This window comes from Berghia stephanieae, chromosome 12 (genome assembly GCF_034508935.2).
Source record: "Berghia stephanieae isolate SIO BIC M18660-M18661 chromosome 12, UCSD_Bste_1.3, whole genome shotgun sequence".
Taxonomy (NCBI): Eukaryota; Metazoa; Mollusca; class Gastropoda; order Nudibranchia; family Aeolidiidae; genus Berghia; species Berghia stephanieae.
Window position 1 is genome coordinate 33,923,336 of NC_088371.1, and position 19,760 is coordinate 33,943,095.

The window sequence follows — 19,760 nt, forward strand, 5'->3', positions numbered from 1 at the left end:
TACACAAGCAACTGAAAGTAACTCCGATAGTGGGCAGGGGGGTACATACGGTGTCTTCTAACTCCTTATATCTGTTTTCCAACGGCCTTTCTGTCTTTGTCTTGGAGCAAGATTACTTAGTTTTGTCATGGCCCTAGCTCAGAGGGAAACAGTCAAATGCATAGTTATTGTTTTGGGAGATTATATTTTTTTCTTGTAAATCATCTCTCTGTTATGTATTATTATATTTGTGATTTTAAATGTATAATGTAAGCATTTGAGTGTATTCCTCTTTGTTGGATCTTTCGCTTGTGTCCGGATGAGACTTATAGGTGATCTCAAACTAAGTACATTGGTGGTATGCTCTTGGGATCTACATCTGGTCCCTATTTGTTCCCAGTTTCCCCGTGTCTTACTTTTTCTTGGGTGCTTTAATTGTAATCCTAGAACTTTTTATTATACCATTTTCTTCCTTTTTACTGGCGCTGATATAACCTAAATGTGTTGCAAGCGCCGTAAAACTCTTAAAAACAAAAACAATCTGAAAGTAAACTCTGCTATAGTTGTCCTTAGGAGGAGATCTAACTATAACTTATACTTGCATCTCTTTAGGACAACTACGGTACTTTTGAACTTTCTTCTTAAGACACAATCGTAGTTTTAATTTGAACTATTTTGTTTGTCCAGATATGTTGCCAAACATTGAAGAATCCCACACAACCTTGAAGAATCAGATGTGTCGCCTGTTTGAGACTTGGTGGCTCAATAACTTGGAAGGAAGACAAGAGGTGGCTGTGAACACCATGCTGTTCCTGCTGGACAAAAGCACACAGTCAAAGTCTTTCGTAGGTTTCTTTTCATCAGTAATAATGATACATTTGCTAGTTTTTTCTAGTTTAGAAGAGAGTATGTGGCCATGGGCAGACCTGCCTAGTACTAAAAAGAATTTGTAGAAATACACATTTTTGGCTCCAGCTACAGAACAACATTCTCCTCTTTGACTCAATAAATCTTGTTGAAAAGGAAAGTTTAATTCCTTAGAACCTATATATTCAGGATTTTGGAGCTTTTTTGGGCGTAGTGTTTTTATGCACCTCCATTGACGGTGTATCTTAACGGATCGTTTTTATACACCTCCGTCACGCATGCGCATTCCACCCAATTTCATTAGCGATATTGTGTTTCTTCATTTGGACATGGCGAAAGTTATATTGTGACATCTGTAGGATGTTTTTGTTAATAAATTTATATTAAAAATATTAATAATTTTAAAAATCGAAATATAAAACCAGAAAATAGAAGTTGCATTGAAGGTAAAATGTTTTAGAAAGACCTTATCAAATGTGATGAACAGTCACGTGGCTCCGTAGCGCAGTGGACAAGCTGTCAGACTCCAACCTTGAAAGTACCGGGTTCGATTCCCAATGATGACTTTTTTTCTTTTTTTTGATTTACTTTGTTTTTGTTTGCTTTTTTTTCTTTCTTTTTTTTTTCAAAAACTTTTTATCATGTTTTTAAAAAACTTCGACTTTAATTTTCTAAAATTATTTATTTATTTGAGATCAGTATTTGTGTGCCATGTTTCTTTTTACTTCTGATTTTTTAAATTATTGTTATTATTCTTTAATTTATGATCATTGTACATCGGTAATCACTAAGCAGCGTGCTAAACTACAATCTAAAACTATTTAAACCTCATGGACGTATGCAGCAACAACTTTACCATCACCGCCAATGGAGGTGCATAAAAACGGTGCGTTTTTGTACACCTCCAATGGAGGTGTATAAAAACTGTGCGTATTTGTACACCTCCAACGGAGGTGTATAAAAACGCCACCTTTTTTGGGTCATGATGATGGCAAATTATTTATTTCTAAAGCTATTTTAAGTGACTTTTCTTTTTCTTTTTTTTTCTTTGGAAGCTACGAATTTTTGAAATTTCAAGTTGGCAGCTCTGCATGTGGTCTTGTGATATTATTCTCGCCTTCGGATCAGAAGGTCCTGGGTTTGAATCCCACTCTGAGCAATGCGTATAGCTGAGTCCTTGGGAAAGGCACTATACTCACATTCTTATTCTACCCAGGTGTAAAATGAGTACTTGGCCGTTAACAGCATTTTTTTTTTGTTTTTTTTTTCTGAATAAATATGCAATATGGCCTAACAGGCCGTTGGCTAGGGAACCCTTGTAAGGATGAGAAAGACAGAAAAGAAACACCAACATAACTGTCACAGACCTGTCTACGATTGTGGAGAATTCGAAGTACGAAATTTTGACTAAAAGTTCAGCACTTCATGAGCATCTCTAAGTCATTAAAACTTATTGAATTGAATTGAATTAATGTAGATGGTTCAGGCAAAGTATTCAGTTTGGCCAATTCATGTTTCAAGGGTTTAGTCTGTGTGGTAGCACTGTGGATCATAGATTGTTGGCAAATCTTTACAGAATCTGTCCAACTCAGCTTTGAAGGCGTTTACACTTTCAGCATTCACAACTCTCTCTGGCAAGTTATTCCAAGTATTAATTGTTCTAACAGAAAAGTAATTGCTTCTTGTCCTAAGTCTGCTGTGATGATGCCTGACAACATAATTTTCAGGATTTTGAAGTGTTCTTTCATCTTTATGAAGGTAAATTTGTTGATTTTTAAAGCTACTATATCGTCAAAAAATTTTTTAGCTCCTTTAATTGATGAATTTTTATATTTTCAAGTAGGCAGGTCTGCTGTCACTCATTTTTCTCCTGTGTTAGTCTCTCTTTTTTGTAGGTTTCTGTAACAACAGAGGGTTGCAGACTCTGTCCAAACCCCTTGAAAGTTTAATTGTCCCTGAGTTGTCTAGTCTTTCTTTTCCCTGGGGGCTATTATGACTTTATTGGGGTCCTGATAGCTCAGTTGGTAGAGCACTCGCTTTACACACAAAGAGACTGAGATTGATTCTGGGTGTTTGTTTTTTTGTTTTTTTTCGACCCCTTCCCCCGGGGTCTGTTAGATCTGGTGGGGAGTACTTTGCGATATACTAGCGTCTCCTGTCCAAAGTGTTGAAGACAATTGCTATTGTCTCTCGTGCCATAGAAACCAGTATAAACTGCCGTTCCATAGGCCTACTAGCTCTAAAGGTCGACTTTTACTTCTGATTTACGGTCTTGCAAATGCTATTTAAATTCTAAGACAAGACTTCGTCAAACTACTTTGACTTTTTGAGGTTGATACTATTTCTAGATACACCCGTAAAATCTGCTCCTCACGAACGTGTCTATTGAGAAGCCGAGAAATTTGCATAGAAATAATTCCTCATTTTTTCCCCCCAGCAAACGGACGTGTCAAGAGTGTGGACCATGCGAAGTATATTGCCGTGTGTGGACCTGGAAGACCAAGACGGCCAGTCAATTGTCTCCCATTTACAGCGTTGTATGCATCATTACCAGTTTGTATCCAGCGGTCATGTGAGTTGGGTCAAGTCAATAATTAGAAATTAATAATCAGGGTCCCCACCGGGTTGTGAAATCGGGGAAAAAGTCTGGAATTTTGTGATGGGTCGTGAAGTCGGGGAAATGTCGGGAATTTTTGTGATGGGTTTTAGGATTTTTTAAATTTGTTAGAATTAGATTTCAAGATTTTTTGGATTTGTTAGAATTGGATTTCAGGATTTTTTGGATTTGTTAGAATTAGATTTCAGGAGTTTTTGGATTTGTTAGAATTAGATTTCAGGAGTTTTTGGATTTGTTAGAGTTGAATTTCAGGATATTTTGGCCTGACCTACTTGCACTCATGCAAATACATATACATGGAAACAAAAAGAAAGTGAGGAAAAATAAAATCATGTGCCATTGAAATAGGAGCTCGCCGAAACTTGACAGAGAAAGATGAGTTTTCAGTTTCTTTTCGAATGTTTCCATAGATGTTGATTCTTATTTCTAAAGGCAATTTATTCCAAATTCTAGGGCCGGACAGAACAAAGTTTTTCTCCTCATCTTTAAGTCCAGTTTTAGGGAGTTTTTGAATTGTAAGGGGAACAAAGACATCTTTTTGGTTCATATATCTCATTGAGCCCTGTCAGACAAGAAAGGGCGCTGTTTTCTAGACATTTAAAAGTTAACGTTACTTTTCATTATTTTCTTATAATAAAGCTGTGTTACACGTCTGTCACTTATACTTCAGGGTCAGTTTCAAATTCTAATACTTTGTCCCTTTTCTGATTTTTACAAACTGGTGCAAATATAAACATTTCTTCCTGACGTGATTATGTATTTTAATTGAATTACACTTCATAGATTTTAAAATATTTTAAACTGAAAATTTATTAATTTTTTTTTTTTACCAGCTTGCCCTAACACATGAAACTTTCAAATTTTTATAATTTTTTTTCCTCTTGGTTTTGATTTTCAGGGCTCCCGGTTTTTGGCTTTCGTCATGTGTCTGAATTCAGATTTGATGGACAAATTTCATAAAGCCATCAAAAACGTCATAGCGACCACACCGAGGTATTTTACTATTATTATACAGTGCTCTTAGTTTTCTGTGGATCCGTGAAAATCTGAGATTTTTGTGTCAGAAGAGGAATTTTCTCCTTTTAAAAAATTACATTCCCCCCATCAGAATGTACTGGCAGTGACAGACTTGATGTGCGGTGGAACAAATAGGTGCAGTTTCCTGGGTGGGGATCCTGACCTCCCATAGTGGGCAGGGAGGTACATGCTGTGTCTTCTATCCCCCCCATACCCATTTCCAATTGTTTCCTGTCGTTGACTTGGAATGAGATTACTTAGTTTTATCCTGACCCTGGCCGGAGTTCCTTGGCTAGGAGGGAAACAGTTGAATGTATAGTTATAGTTTTGGGAGATGATATTTTTTTCCTTGTAAATTATCTCTCTGTTATGCATTGTATTATGTTTAGTTTACATATTATATTATATGATTAGTAATCATTTGAGTGTGTTCCTCTTGGCGGGGACCTGTGCTTGTGTCTGGATGAAACTTTTAGGTGATCTCAAACTAAGTACTTTGACGATGTGCTCTTGGAATCTACATCTGTTCCCTATTTGAACCAATTCCCCTTAGTCTCACCTTTTCTTTTGTGCTTTAATTGTAATTCTAGAACTTTTTACTATCCCATTTTCTTCCTTTTTACTTGCGCCGATATGACCTTAGTGTGTTGCAAGCGCTGTAAAACTCTTAAAAAACAAAACAAATGAAACAGGTGCAGTTTCCTACTCCACAATTAGCTCGAGTACCGCTGATGGTTTAATATCATCTCAAATGCTCTAAAATTGAGGTTGTTAGTGCAGTATAAATATGACTTAAAAGCAAATGTAAAAAAAAGTTCACCTTTTTTACTTTTTGTCGCCATCAGCTCTGGTTATAACTTAAGATTTTTATGTTTGTCACTTTAAAAAATTTTATTTTGTGATTATTGTTCTAAACTTGTGCGGCTATGTGGTCTCGTGGCATGACACTCACTTTCGGATCAGAAGATCCAGGGTTCGAGCCTCGCGCTCGGCGTATAGTTGAGTCCTTGGAAAAGGCTCTTTACTCACATTCTCTCACCGTACTCAGGTCTAAAATGAGTACCTGGCCGTTAACAGCGTTGTCTTTGTCCGAAAAATTGAAATTTCGCCTAACAGGCGTTATGTCCTGTCCTACATGTTAAATGTTGACCAGGGACCCTTTGTAAAGCGCTTTGAGCATGTTTAGTGGATATTTCACTATATAAAAGCTCACTTCTATTTTTTTAAAAACGATTGACAACCAATAAATACTCTGTTGACAGCTGCCAACTTCTCATTTTTTTCATGGTAATATCCTGGTTTTTTGGAGGGTGTTTTTTTTTTTCTCTAGTGCTTGAAATGAACAATAACAATTGCTTGCTAGCCTTTGGATAGGATTCTAAGTGTGTTTAGAGCTATAATACAATTTCAAATATAGAGAATTTATGACCATGATTGATCTTGTTCTTTGATTTTGAATGTAAACACATGCCTCCTCCATCATTTTCACCCCCAGTTCGTGGCATGCCAAATATGGAGAAATTTATCTTCGGAGCTGGTTGGAAGCAGACGAGTACATGCGTCAGGTTTGTACACATATTTTACACAATGAAACATTTGTCTTATTCTTATTTTATATAACTATTATTCTAATGAGGAATGTTATGATTATTCGTTATTATTATTTTTACTATAATTAAGGGGTGGTTTTTTTCTATTTTTCTCTGTCCCATTCTCTGTTCTCTATCTATTGCAAAAATCTTGAAAAAGTTTATACCCGTTTGCAAGGACTTCATGAACTGTTGACCAGTTAGGTTTGAATTTGTTCTAACCTGTTCTCATCTTATAGTTTCAAGAGAGCAGTCTGGCAAAAATTGTCTCTGTGAAAATGGTTAGCATTGTAGTTTGTTTATTTTTTTTTTTTAAGGTAGAAAATTCTGATTCTATCAATATTCAATCTCAGAGTGTGATTTATTGTTAAATTTTACAGAAAATGGAAGAGATTTGCATTCAAGACTTGATGTATCAAGCCGTCCACTCCTCCAGACAAGGCCCACTCAATCCTGCTGCCGCTTATTACAAGGTGTGTAATACTTCCAATAAGCATGAGAAACGGAGCTGAAATGCTGGGGAAAATATAATAAATCTTTTGAAATCGATAGTTGGAGAGTGTGGGTTTGGAATATTTGATGTTTACACTTTTCCATTGTTATCTCATACATTCAGAATTTTAGACACATTTCGTGGCCAAATACGAAATTTTATGGAAAATTACGAATTTTTAATTCTTAGTAATACTTAAATGATAATAAAAATAATAATAATGATAAGAAGAAGAAGAACAACAACAACAACTACTCAACTACTACACTACTACTACTACTACTACTACTACTATACTACTACTACTACTACTACTACTACTATTACTACTATTATAATAATGATAATAATAATAATAATATTGTGGTTGTTCATACGCAATTTCAGAAATTACGAATTTCCTTGTCAAATTACTAAAAATTGACATTAAAATTACTAAATTTGAAGTTTTCAATTTGGCAAGTCTGTTATCTCCTGAGCAGGTGATGGGTTATATACACAGACAAAAGACTCAACGAGGAGTAGAGTCCATGTTGGTTCGTCTTTACGCTCCAATCCTCTGGAGGTCCCTGAAAGTAAGTAGTTGTTTAATTTTTTCCGAGGATTGAAAAAAAGAAAATATATGCTTGCCTACTTTTACGGATTGTCCGTAATTAATATGCTTCAACAGTTGTGTCGTGACATCACTTCCCCCGTAATGACGCAGAGTAACTTTGTAACACTGGCTATTGGAACAATGGCTGACGCCCTTATGAAATATGTCTCCGACGAGCATAAAAGTGTATCCGGAGGAGAAGAACATAAATCTGATCATTTTTTGACTTTTATACATTCTGATCACATGACATGTGAAAAAGTTCTAGCTAGCATGAAGAATAAAAAGTACCGATTTTCTTCGTTGCTCATTGCTGGGTGGTGTGACATCAGACTATCGAATTTAGTGACAATTACGGACTTATGGAAATGGAAGAAATGTTACTTTTTAAATTTTATTTTACAGCAATTTGGTTGCAGTGTTAGAGAAAACAATTAATTTTTGTCTTAAGTTGTTGCAATAAGAGAATGAAAGTGATTAACGTTATATAGGCTGCTGTTTATTACCACGATTGCTAACAGTGGCTGTCGACAATAAAGTATATTTTATAATAGGTTGTGTGGAGATTTCTTGTTTTTTGGATTTGTGTAACTGAAATTTTACAATTATTTTCCGATGAATTTTGTGTTGGTTATTGATTATTTTCAAGTAGTGAAGCGGACAACGTCAATTACTTGCCACTCTTCGGATAGGATGTTAGTCTATTGCAAAGTACTTTCCGCCAAATCTTACAGACCCAGCTCCACCCCAATAGCTCAGTTGGTATAGCAATTGCTTCACAAGCAAAAGGGACTGATATTTATTCTGGGTGCCGTCGAGATTTATATACATTTTTTTTTTTTTTTTGGACTCCCTGTCCACCTACCCCCCGTGTGGTGTCCGGGGTCCCTCAACTGAGAGGGTCAAGAATAGCCCAACGTCAAGCCAGCGTGTCGTAAAAGGCGACTAATGGTGTGTGATTCCCCCATCTTTGAGTCACCTGGTCCTCCAGGTTGGGGGTTGGCAAAGGTTAACACCCCTTTCCGTTAAACTCAAACCGTTACAGAAACACAGACAGACAAAACAAATCCTTTTTTTAGCTTGGGCGACCGAAGAGTTTCTGGAATTACAGAATTTATGAAGGAACATGGAGAAGAATTAAAGAAGCTGATATACAGAGAAGTGGTAAGACCTGGAATGAGATAAAAAAGTTGGCTCAGGATAGAGAAGGATGGAAACTGTTTGTCTGTGGCCTATACCCTGACCCAGGGTGAAAAAGGCAATGATGATGATGATGTCCACCCTACAGTGATAGGAGAGCTGGGTCTGCTAGATCTGTAAGAGTACTAGGACATTAAGAGTTTTTTTTCTCCATTTTATAACGTATGTCTCAATTTTCTGCTATATAGAGGGAATTCACCATCCCCATTTCTCGACTATGGCTCCGCTAAAAGAGTTGCTTGGAGAGGGGGGGGGGGTTGTCTCCTAGTAACTCTTCCCCTACCTTCTCAACCTCTGGTGTTCTGTAATAGTTTGGTGTCTTTTTATTTTACATTTTTTTTTCAAATTTTATGTAAACATTGTAAACATATAGGGTTTCCATTTGTTTAAACTTGTTATAACAACTGTTCAGTCGGCATCACGTGTAAAGTTCCTCTTTTTTCAAAATTTTGACCTATGATATAATGATTTGTAGATTGTATTTTAAAAGCTTAATTGTGCTTTGTCTCATCAGGCCCCTAACAGTGAAGTTCGTCACAATGCTGCCTGTCTAATGTTCAACGCATTCCCTCTTCAAGACCCAAATCATCTGCGGGAGGAAGCAGATGCATCGTTGCAACGACAGTTTGATATTATGACAGTAAGCCGAGTTTAATTGAATATGATGCGTGCCAAACAACCCCCCCCCCCCCCCCCAAAAAAAAAAAAAACCCCTCTCTGAGCAGGTTTAATGAATATTACGCTTTATAAATCAGTGCGGATGGTTTTCCTCAGATCTGGGATTTTTGGAGTCAGGGGAGGAATTTCCTCCTTTAAAATAACATTTGACCCCAATGAAATATGATGGCAGTGAGAGACTTGATGCGGCAAGAGTAGTTCTTAAGCGCAGCAAGAAACATCACGTGTCCCCTCTGCTAAAAGAGCTTCATTGGCTTCCTGTTAAAGAGCGAATGTTGTACAAAGTTCTGACATTGTATTTTAAATGCCGCAATACATATTAACTAACTTATCTTTATGATAAATTGGAGTTCTATACACCAACCCGATCCCTTTGCTCGTTATCCGATGGAAAAGTGCTTGTCACTTAAGGAGAGAACACTTACGTGTAATATGGAGCATGATCATTTTCCAGAAACATGCCAACCCTCTAGAACAAACTTCCAAAAAAAATAGGCATTCTTCATCCTTTGTTATTTTTCAAATTGAATTGTTGATTCCCCTAGTAATAATAATAATAATGATAGGAAGAATACAACTACTACTACTACTACTACTACTACTACTACTACTGCTGCTGCTACTACTACTACTACTACTACTACTACTACTACTACTACTACTACTACTACTACTACTACTACTACTACTACTACTACTACTACTACTACTACTACTACTACTACTGCTGCTACTACTACTGCTGCTACTACTACTACTACTACTAGTACTACTATGTCTAAAAATCTCAATATTCTAAAAAAATAGCACCTTTAAAACAGCCTGTCCTTGTTTCATAAAGTCTATTAATTACTATTAAAACACTTTTACCATTCTCTGTTTCCTCATTATGCGGGGTAACATTTTATTGCGAGTTGAAAATAAGAATAAAAAGTTTCGGGTGTATTTTTATCAAAACGTTAATATTGGACATAGTCACTTCTGCCAATAATAATAAATGGCATTTATATAGAGCTTTGCCCCATTGTCACAGGCTTGAAGTGCTTTACAGTGATATAAAATGAAACATTACAGTAAGACAAGTGTTGATGGAAAAGTGATATGAATTCAATTTAATAACCAAACATGATAATAGTTTAGCACCTTATGACAGAAAAAGATAAAATCAGGTCAGGATTGATCCAAGTCCCATATTTAATACTCTGGGTGGGGTTCCTGACCTCCCATAGTGGGCAGGGAGGTCCATACTATGTCTTCCATCCCCCTATATCTGTTTCCCAACATGCTTTTTGTCTTTGTCTTGGAATGAGATTACTTGGTTTTGTCCTGGCCCTGGCTGGGAGGGAAACAGTCAAATGTTAGTTTTTGGGAGATGATATTTTTTTCCTTGTAAATCATCTCTCTGTTATGCACTGTATTATGTATTATATATGATTTGTAACCATTTGAGTGTGTTCCTCTTAGTGGGGACCTGTGCTTGTGTCTGGATGAGAATTTTGGTGATCTCAAAATAAGCACACTGATAGTGTGCTCTTGGAATCTACATCTGTTCCCTATTTGAACCAATTCCCCTTTGTCTGCCTTATTCTTGGATGCTTTAATTGTTATTCTAGAACTTATTTTATTTACTATCCCATTTTCTTCCTTTTTACTGGCGCTGATATGACCTTAATGTGTTGCAAGCGCCGTAAATCTCTTAAAATCAAAACAAAAACATATTTAATACTCTATCCTTGATCTGAATTTCAGAGCCTGCTGACCGATCCGGTTGTGGACATTAGAACGACAAAACAAAAACATATTTAATACTCTATCTTTGATCTGAATTTCAGAGCCTGCTGACCGATCCGGTTGTGGACGTTAGAGTGACAAAACAAAAACATATTTAATACTCTATCCTTGATCTGAATTTCAGAGCCTGCTGACCGATCCGGTTGTGGACATTAGAGTGACAGCGGTGTCAGGAATTGGACGGATACTCTCTTTGTATTGGGAGCTCATTCCTGTCCAGGTATGTTTAAAATTGGAGAGAGTGGCTGAGGTCTTCTGACCTCCCATGGTGGACAGAGAGGTTTCTTGCTCTGTCATCTATCCACCATATCTGTTTTCTCTTTTCATCTGCTTTCTGTATTTGTTGTGGATTTTGATTGCTCAGGGTTTGTTTTTTTTTCCTCTGGTCCTGATGAGAGGATTTTAGCTGGGAGGGAGACAGTCAAGTATATGATACATTGTTTTTGAGAGATGATGTTTATTCCCCTATAAACCATCTCTATGTTATAATGGGCTTTTATAGTTATTATTTTTTAATATGGAATTGTTTGAGTGTATCCTTGGTACCAAAATGATGTGGTTTTATTTTTGAAAGAGTCTCCTTTGTATTTTTGTTGGGCCTGAAGAATGCGGCATTTTTGATGTTTTTCCCATGGTAGTCAGATTTTTTGTTTTGAATAAATATTATCTTCACATGTGTATTGGATTTTTGTCTGGATGGAAATTTAAAATTTACACATTGATCGATTGCTTGTGAAATCTTCTGTTCCCCATTTGAACCAGTTCCCTTTGTCTTGCTTTTTCTTTTTTCTTTTTTTTTTTTTGGTGCTTTTAACTTCATAGAAATGACCGAATAGCAAAGCCACCAACTGACCCGATAATATTGGGACTGGTCCAGATTTGGCAATATGAGAAAAAGTTTCGACTGTTTATATGTTTAGAAATGACCCTTGCATGTCCCAGGATTATGTTTATTTTTACTAACAAGGAACAGAAAAGAAGACGAAATCTAGATGATATTCTATAGAATAGTCTTATTAAATTTTTAAAAAATCAGTGCAAGAGGGAAAAGTACCTGACATAAAGGCATGGGGCAAACCAAGGAAGTCCTGGATAAGAATGTGGAGGCAACAACTGGCAAAAGATAATCGACTGCTCGATAATGGCCCTTGAGCGTGAAGAACGGCGTTCCATGACATTCAACCTCTGTTGGGAGACGGAACTCCGATGTAAAGTCTTAATAATTTTCCTTCTTTTTTCACTTTTTTGTCATCGGCACTGGTTTTTATTTCTTTTGTTTCCAGGTGATACAGAGCTTGATCACCACTTTGGTACAAGATATGATCTACGACACGGCAGCTCCTAGTGTCAGAGAAGCTGTCATCAAGGTAAAGACCTGCTTAAGCTTTACCAGACTTGTCGCAGGCTTGCCAACCAATCAGTGTTATAACTCGTTTTTTAATACGCTTTGAGGCCAAAAATATATTAATATGGGAATCATGGGTGAAAGTTCGCCAGAAAAATCCGGCATGGCCGGATTTTTATTTTTGAAAAAGAGGTCTCGCCGTTTTTTTTTTGTCTGGCCGGAATTCGAAAATGAAAAAAACCGGCAACTGTATAATAATATAATTAACCGCACTTCTGTTTTTTCCTCTTATTGGTAGTTGCAGGATTTTTTTTCTGAGCACCTGCCTTTGCAGGATTAATATCATTGAGTAACTTTCACCCATGATGGGAATGTTAATTACACAGTGCTGAAGGTTTTCCTCGGATCCGAGGAAATCCGCGATTTTGGAGTCCAGAGGAGGAATTTCCTCCCTTTTAAAAATTACATTTTCTCGAAACAATGTGCTAGCAATGAGAGAGTTGATGTGTGGTGGAACACACAGGTGCAGTTTCCCACTCTCCAGAAAGTAGCTAGAGTTTAGTGCAGTGGAATGGGGCTTAAAGGCAATCGTTTTCCTACTATTTCACTTTTTGTCACCATCAGCACTGATTACATTATGATAATGTAAAAGTCAACAAAAAGTCAACAGTTTGTACTGAAAGGGGGAAAAAAAAGTGGAATAGTTGAAGGTCATTGAATATCGTATCCACCTCCATGAGAATCTGAGCAGCCAGACACCTGATTCCCATTGGAATTGCAGGAGTTTCCTACCCAGTATACTACTAGTACCAGCTTGATGTCTCCATAAATTCAGCAAATGTAAAAAAAAAACAAATTTAATTTTGGACGGTTGCACGTGTTGAAAATTTGATTTTTTTTAGGGAAATATGAGAAAATGAGCATAAATATTGGCGAAAATATGATAAATCTTTTCAAATGGTTGAGTTGGTTGGCAAGTGTGCTGCTGACAATTACAAAATTTTTTATAAATTACGAAAATTTGCATCAAATTTCAGGACTTCATGAGCATCTCTAAGTCATTAAAACTTATTGAAAATGAAAGTTGATGCCAGACTACATAGTTTTAAGAATTTTGAAGTGGTATTTAATTCTTGTGAGGGTAATTTATTGATTTTTAAAGTTAACAATAACGACGACATTTATTATCTCTTAAAAATTCCTCTTTTTCTCACTTTTTTCTTGCGAGCTTTAGATTGTAATTCTAGAATTTTTAGGTTTTCCTTTTTACTTTCTATTTACTGGCACTGTTAATGATCTGGGCATGTCACAAGTGCTGTAAACACCATTAAAGACAAAAATCTAATTTATATCTGTGGTTGGACTATGGTAACCCACTGAGGTTGAAATGAAATTTTCTTCCTTTTTTTTTTCTCTTCTTTTTCTCATTATATCATAAATGTTTTACTGGATTTTGTAGGTGATGTTCCTATTATGCGACAACCATCTTTGTATACCCATGCTGAAAAAAGTCTTGCCAGAGCTGAAGAATTTGATTCATGACAATTCGGAGAAAGTGCGTATGGCCATGTTGAATTTTCTGCACAAGGTCAAGGGCCTAAGAGCCATCAAATACTGGAACATCGTTCCCATGGACCACATCCTGTCCCGCCTTGAAACAGACTCCAGCTGTGTGGTGCGTAAGATAATGAATCTCATCTACACGTCCTTTGTTCCGATCAACCATCCCCCGTCCCAGCAAATCGAGAGATGCCTCACCCTGATCAACAGCAATCGTGCTGCAGCCAGAGAGTTTTACTTAAATCTGTCATCGTGTTTGGGCATCGAGGATACGGCTAAGTATATTTTGGTCTTGTGTAGATACGCCCTGGAAAGCACTAGGCTATGGAGTCAGAATTCTGTCGGTGGCCATTTGCAATCCGGAGATGTAAACGAAGACACGGATAGTAGAGATGAAAGTGACATTGTTAGTAGCGGAACTAAAAAGACAAAGTCGGAGAACAGCAGTGGGAAGAGGAGGAGGTCTTCGAGATCGCGGGAAAGGAATGACCTTGAAAATGAGGATGAGGATGATAGCAGTGCAGACAGAAGTTTAGCTGGGACGAGTGGAAGCGGTGAAACGGTTTTTGATATGAATGCACTCTCGGGTTTGATGGAAGCCGTTTACCTGATGTTTACTTCCATTGTATCACAGTTGAATTCTCTGGAACATGCTGGAATGAAAGAAGGTCTAATGAAAAAATTGAGCGTGACTGTCCGAGAACTCATAAAAATATCCGATGACGGGTTGCTTGAAGATGCTTTGGTCGGATTAGCTGGGCATTTGCCGAGTAGAACTATGCCTCTGCTGAGTCAGAATTTATTTAACAAGTTGAAACAGAGGTGCTGCTCAGAAAAGATTGTGGACTCCAGTTCCAGTTCTAATGACTTGATAAGCAACATGGTCAAAACACTGGTCCAGTGGGGGAGGGCAGATGATTTGTTTGACCTGGTCGAAGATTCCATCTCGACTTTCTTGAAAAGAGACGCAGGAAGTCCAGCAAAGGGAGTGAAGCACAGCCCCAAGGGGAAAAAGAAAGTAGTCGGATTTGTGACCGAGGAGTCCACTGTTGACCTGGAGAAAGCGCAGCATATTTTAAATGCTATGCTTTCCCACGCTGAGTGTCGTCTTGTTTTGATTTCGAAGCATTCGGCCAAGACAGCTGCCTTGATCAAAGGTTTAGAAAAGGCCCTATATACAAATATAGAAGCACTTTTGAAATTTTTATACGATTCCAGCAATGATGAAGAAGAGGCTGAGATCACCGGTAACCGGAAAAAATCGAGTAAAACGGACTGTGATATGGAGGCTGAGATAGGGTCGAGTTTGTCAGTGTTCAAGCTATTCATGAGAGTGGCAACTTTCCTTTGTTTGAAGCCCGAATCGATGGAGGACGACAAAGAAAAGGATAAAAGTTTTGGTTACGATTACATCACCAATTGTCTGTCATGGCTTCTTCAAGTGATTTTGCCAAAGCTTTCATCTTTTCATCGAAAATTTGCGACCCCGTCACAACTTCAGCACCAGGATTTCATTTATCAACTGGCCTGGATGACTGTTAAGGCATGCGGCAGTCTCCTGATGGTGGGCATCAATGATGAGATAGTTACGGATAAAGCTGGAGAGTTCTGCATGGCATTGTTAAGGCTTCCGCTTTCATTGTTGCCCACTTGTCTGGTTCAAGGGGTCCTCATCTTTACCTATCAGCTAACACAGCTACGACAAGGGGAGGATTGTGGCAAGGAGAATCAAGAGCCAGTAGGAAATGAAAATAGGGTCGGACAAAAAGATGGAAATGGCAAGGAGAAGACTTGCAGCCCGTCGAAGAATCCATTAGAATTTGCACTATTAGTTCTGGAGTTATCTTTCAAGGTCATCGCTCCCATGAACGAATTGGAGGACCAACTAAACAGCAAGACTCATGGGAGTAAGAGTAGAATGAAAGGCAAAACCACGACAACGAGTACAAGCGCAGGTGCTTATCCCTGCCCGACTTTACCTACCGCGTCCAAGAGCATTTTACAGTCGACTGTCAGTTCCCTCCTTCTCGCCTTATTGAAGCCCGGGGTGTGCACAGCAGATTTGTTCGACAGGACGATTAAGATCGCATCCTCTCAAGTCATTCAAGACATGGAGAGGCTGTGTCGGCTGGAGCTGCTTGGAGGGATGATTACGACGACCACCACCACCACTGCTGCTGCTCCCTCTTCTACAACTGCTGATGATGATCGGGATAATAATAATGATGATGTGGCTACAGAAGGCAGTGAGATCAGCACTGGCCTGACTGGCTTGAATCAAATCATCATCAACTGTTTGGTAAAGCGGCCTAAAACAATGAGGTGAGTAAATAAATTCCATTTGAATGTGTTATGTTTATTTATTTTTAAATAATAACAAAATAAACTTGAGTTTTTATTTCACTAAACATGCTCAAAGCACTTTACAAGGGGTCCCTAGCCAACAGCAACACGGTATATAGGACAAGAAATGACGCATGTTTGGCAATATTACAATTTTTCAGATAGAGACCTAACTGTTAATGGCCATTTACTCCTTTTACACAGGATTTCGGTGAGAGAATGTGAGTGAAGAGCCTTTTCCAGGACTCAACTATGCGCTACTCATAGCGGGGTTCGAACCGAGGACCTTCCGATCCGAAGGCGATTCTCATACCACAAGACCACACAGCTGCCAGTTGTCCCGATGATATCGAGGACTGGCCCAATTTGACAGTCTGGAAGAAAAGGAAAAGCTGCAATTGATGCAGCGTTGGACTGTATATCAACGATTCTGTTTTTTTCCGGCTAAAGTTGATTTTAAAAAAAAAAAGAAAAAAAAGATTAAAGCATTGGTTGTTTAAAGGCAACAGTTAAGGGGAAGATAGATCAGTGCTGATGGTTTTCCTCGGATCCGCGGAAATCCGCGATTTTGGAGTCCAGAGGAGGAATTTCCTCCTTTTTAAAATTACATTTTCTCGAAACAATGTGCTAGCAATGAGAGAATTGATGTGTGGTGGAACACACAGGTGCAGTTTCCCACTCTCCAGAAGTTAGCTCGAGTATCAATGATAGTCTATCATCTCAATTGCTCTAAAAGTGGGGTTTAGTGCAGTAGAAATGGGGCTTAAAGGCAATCGTTCAACATTTTCCTACTTTTTCACTTTTTGTCACCATCAGCACTGGATAGATAGCACCTGGGATAAACTCCAGCTCCATGGGGCTAATGGCTGACAGACCATGTTTGTCAGAACCACACGACCACATAGTTGCATGTATAGCATTAATAGCATGTAGTTTTTCGATTTTAAAATGGATTTTTTCCTTACCTCCCATAGCGGCAGGGAGGCACCCACTGTGTCTTCTATCCCCCTATATCTATTTTCCAACATGCTTTCTGTCTTTGTCTTGGTTTTGTCCAGGCCCTGGCTGAGAGGGAAACAGTCAAATGTTTAGTTTTGAGAGATGATATTTTTTTTCCTTGTAAACCATCTCTCTGTTATGCACTGTATTATATAGATTTGTAAACATTTGAGTGTATCCCTCTTAGTTGGGACCTGTGCTTGTGTCTGGATGAGACTTAGGTGATCTCAAACTAAGTACTTTGATAGTGTGCTCTTGGAATCTACATCTGTTTCCTACTTGAACCAATTCCCCTTTGTCTTACCTTTTCTTGGGTGCTTTAAATGTAATTCTATAACTTTTTACTGTCCCATTTTCTTCCTTTTTACTGGTGCTGATATGACCTTAATGTGTGGTAAGCGCCATAAAACCCCTAAAAACAATAAAAATGGATTTTACACATTCAATGTCTGATGTGTCACATTCAATGTCTGGTGTGTCACATTCAATCTCTGATGTGTCACATTCAATGTCTGATGTGTCACATTCAATGTCTGATGTGTCGCATTCAATGTCTGGTGTGTCACATTCAATGTCTGGTGTGTCACATTCAATGTCTGGTGTGTCACATTCAATGTCTGATGTGTCACATTCAATGTCTGATGTGTCGCATTCAATTTCTGGTGTGTCACATTCAATGTCTGGTGTGTCACATTCAATGTCTGATGTGTCACATTCAATGTCTGGTGTGTCACATTCAATGTCTGATGTGTCACATTCAATGTCTGGTGTGTCACATTCAATGTCTGGTGTGTCACATTCAATGTCTGATGTGTCACATTCAATGTCTGATGTGTCACATTCAATGTCTGATGTGTCTGGATGACATGTCAGTCAACAGAGTGGCCAACTACTTGACAATACTTTCTCACTAAATCTATTGAGTACCTTCATCTTCGAAACAGGACTCCAAGTATTAAGGCATACGAGAAGAAGAAGAACTAAATCTCTTTGTGCAGCTATGTTGTCTTGTGGTATGACACTCGCATTCGGATTGGAAGGTCCTGGGTTCGAGCCTTGTTCAGCGCATACTTGAGTCCTTGGAAAAAGCTTTTTTATTCACATTCTCTCCCGTACTTAGGTGTAAAATGAGTACCAGGACATTAACAGTGTTGTTCTGTACAAAAAAACAAAATGTAATATCGCCTAACAGGCACCATATCTCGTCCTACATGTTAAGTGTTGCTGTTGGTCTAGGACCCCTTGTAAAGTACTTTGATGAGTTGATATTGCATTATATTAAAAAAATACTTTTTTTTTTGTAAGTTCATCATCATCTATGGGATTTAGTGTCATGTTTTTAAAAAAATTATATTTTTGACATGATTTATAGAATTTGAGTAGCTTTCTGGCGTAGGCAAAGATATCATAGTTTAAAATGTTTTCGTAGAAGTAGCAGAGTTAAGATGCCTTCTGAATCTGGACCTTTTTTTTGGGTTTTTCAGAGGGGGGAAGATGGATTGAGACTTCTTGACGATTTGGGGGTTGTCACATTCTAAACTCTTTATCAAATTTAAACGAGAGGAAACTTTTACAACCAAAATTTTAAATAAATAATTTAATTTTACTTTTCTTGTCTTTTCATATTTGAATTTGTTATGCATTATTATTCTCCCCCTCAGCTATTTCACGGATGAAATTATCAGCCATCTGGAGTCGTCGGATCAAGTCAATGTTTACTCACTGCAAGGGATCGCGTTCCTGACCGACGTTTTTAAGAGCAGTAAGTCTGGGGAATTTGTCTTGAAACAGTCATTAAGGGGGGAGCGACACTTAAAATGATGAATTTTGACCCAGTTTGCTAAAATTAGATTTTGGTGGGATGTTGTCAAGTGACCATTTGTCTGCATAAAAAATTGCATGAGAACTTCATCTTCAGTTTTTTAATACTCAAAATAACGTATTTTGTGACCCATAGTATGGTTAAGTCCTGCCCATTTTTAGTTTCAGTGGACTGATTTCATGAAAGAATATTTACTAAGTAAAGGCAAAAACATATCAATGAAAAGTAAAAACTCTCCTCTATCTTCAACAACCAATCACTTTGTTCTTAATTATGTCATGTGGTCACAATCCAATTAGAGAGCGAGAGGAGAGTTTTTCCCTAAACTCGTTTACTTTGACTTTTAAATGCGTTTTACTCAAAACTGCAATTTTCTCCTCCCTCAGTTTTCAACTCTTCAAACTTTCTACAAATAAGTGTCATACAAATACGCAGGTCCTCTAGGGGCCGGATTTTTGAAAAATAAAATTAATTTATGAGTAATTCTGTCATCTGCATTTTTTGCGGCCGCAAATATCAGGGCGATCCGCAAATTTTGGGAAAATTGGTAAATCGCGTGGCAAATTTTTGGGGAAAAAAAAGAAGCGAAAACAAAATAACGGAAAAAAAAAGTGTGAAACTTGAAAAATGTTGCAGCTTTGCCTGGGCCCAAATCAAGGGAAGCTACTCTCTACGGATAATGATCCTTTAAAATCTTTGTAACAACACTATTGTGTAAATTAATAAATGTAGCCTCCTTAAATATAATAAATTGTCTTTTATATATATATTTTTCTGTATCGCATGTTAATTTTTACTGAAACGCTTAGTTCTCCTCGGCAAATTTTGGTCTTTTTGGCAAATTTTGGGGGGTTTTTTTGGCAAA

At 37.7% G+C, this 19,760-nt stretch overlaps 1 protein-coding gene across 2 annotated transcripts in view; it reads left to right on the forward strand.

The window, feature by feature from the left end:
- The window catches only part of LOC144958384 (condensin-2 complex subunit G2-like), a 33,577-nt gene that overhangs the window by 7,926 nt on the left and 5,891 nt on the right, over positions 1-19,760 (forward strand). For both annotated transcript variants that reach the window (XM_078890371.1, XM_078890370.1), the window contains exons 5-15: positions 667-824; positions 3,284-3,418; positions 4,362-4,456; positions 5,976-6,045; positions 6,450-6,542; positions 7,045-7,137; positions 8,872-8,997; positions 10,951-11,046; positions 12,110-12,193; positions 13,631-16,053; positions 18,735-18,835. In XM_078890371.1, the coding sequence (XP_078746497.1) occupies positions 667-824; positions 3,284-3,418; positions 4,362-4,456; positions 5,976-6,045; positions 6,450-6,542; positions 7,045-7,137; positions 8,872-8,997; positions 10,951-11,046; positions 12,110-12,193; positions 13,631-16,053; positions 18,735-18,835 (3,474 nt within the window). The remainder of the gene's footprint in view (positions 1-666; positions 825-3,283; positions 3,419-4,361; positions 4,457-5,975; positions 6,046-6,449; positions 6,543-7,044; positions 7,138-8,871; positions 8,998-10,950; positions 11,047-12,109; positions 12,194-13,630; positions 16,054-18,734; positions 18,836-19,760) is intronic.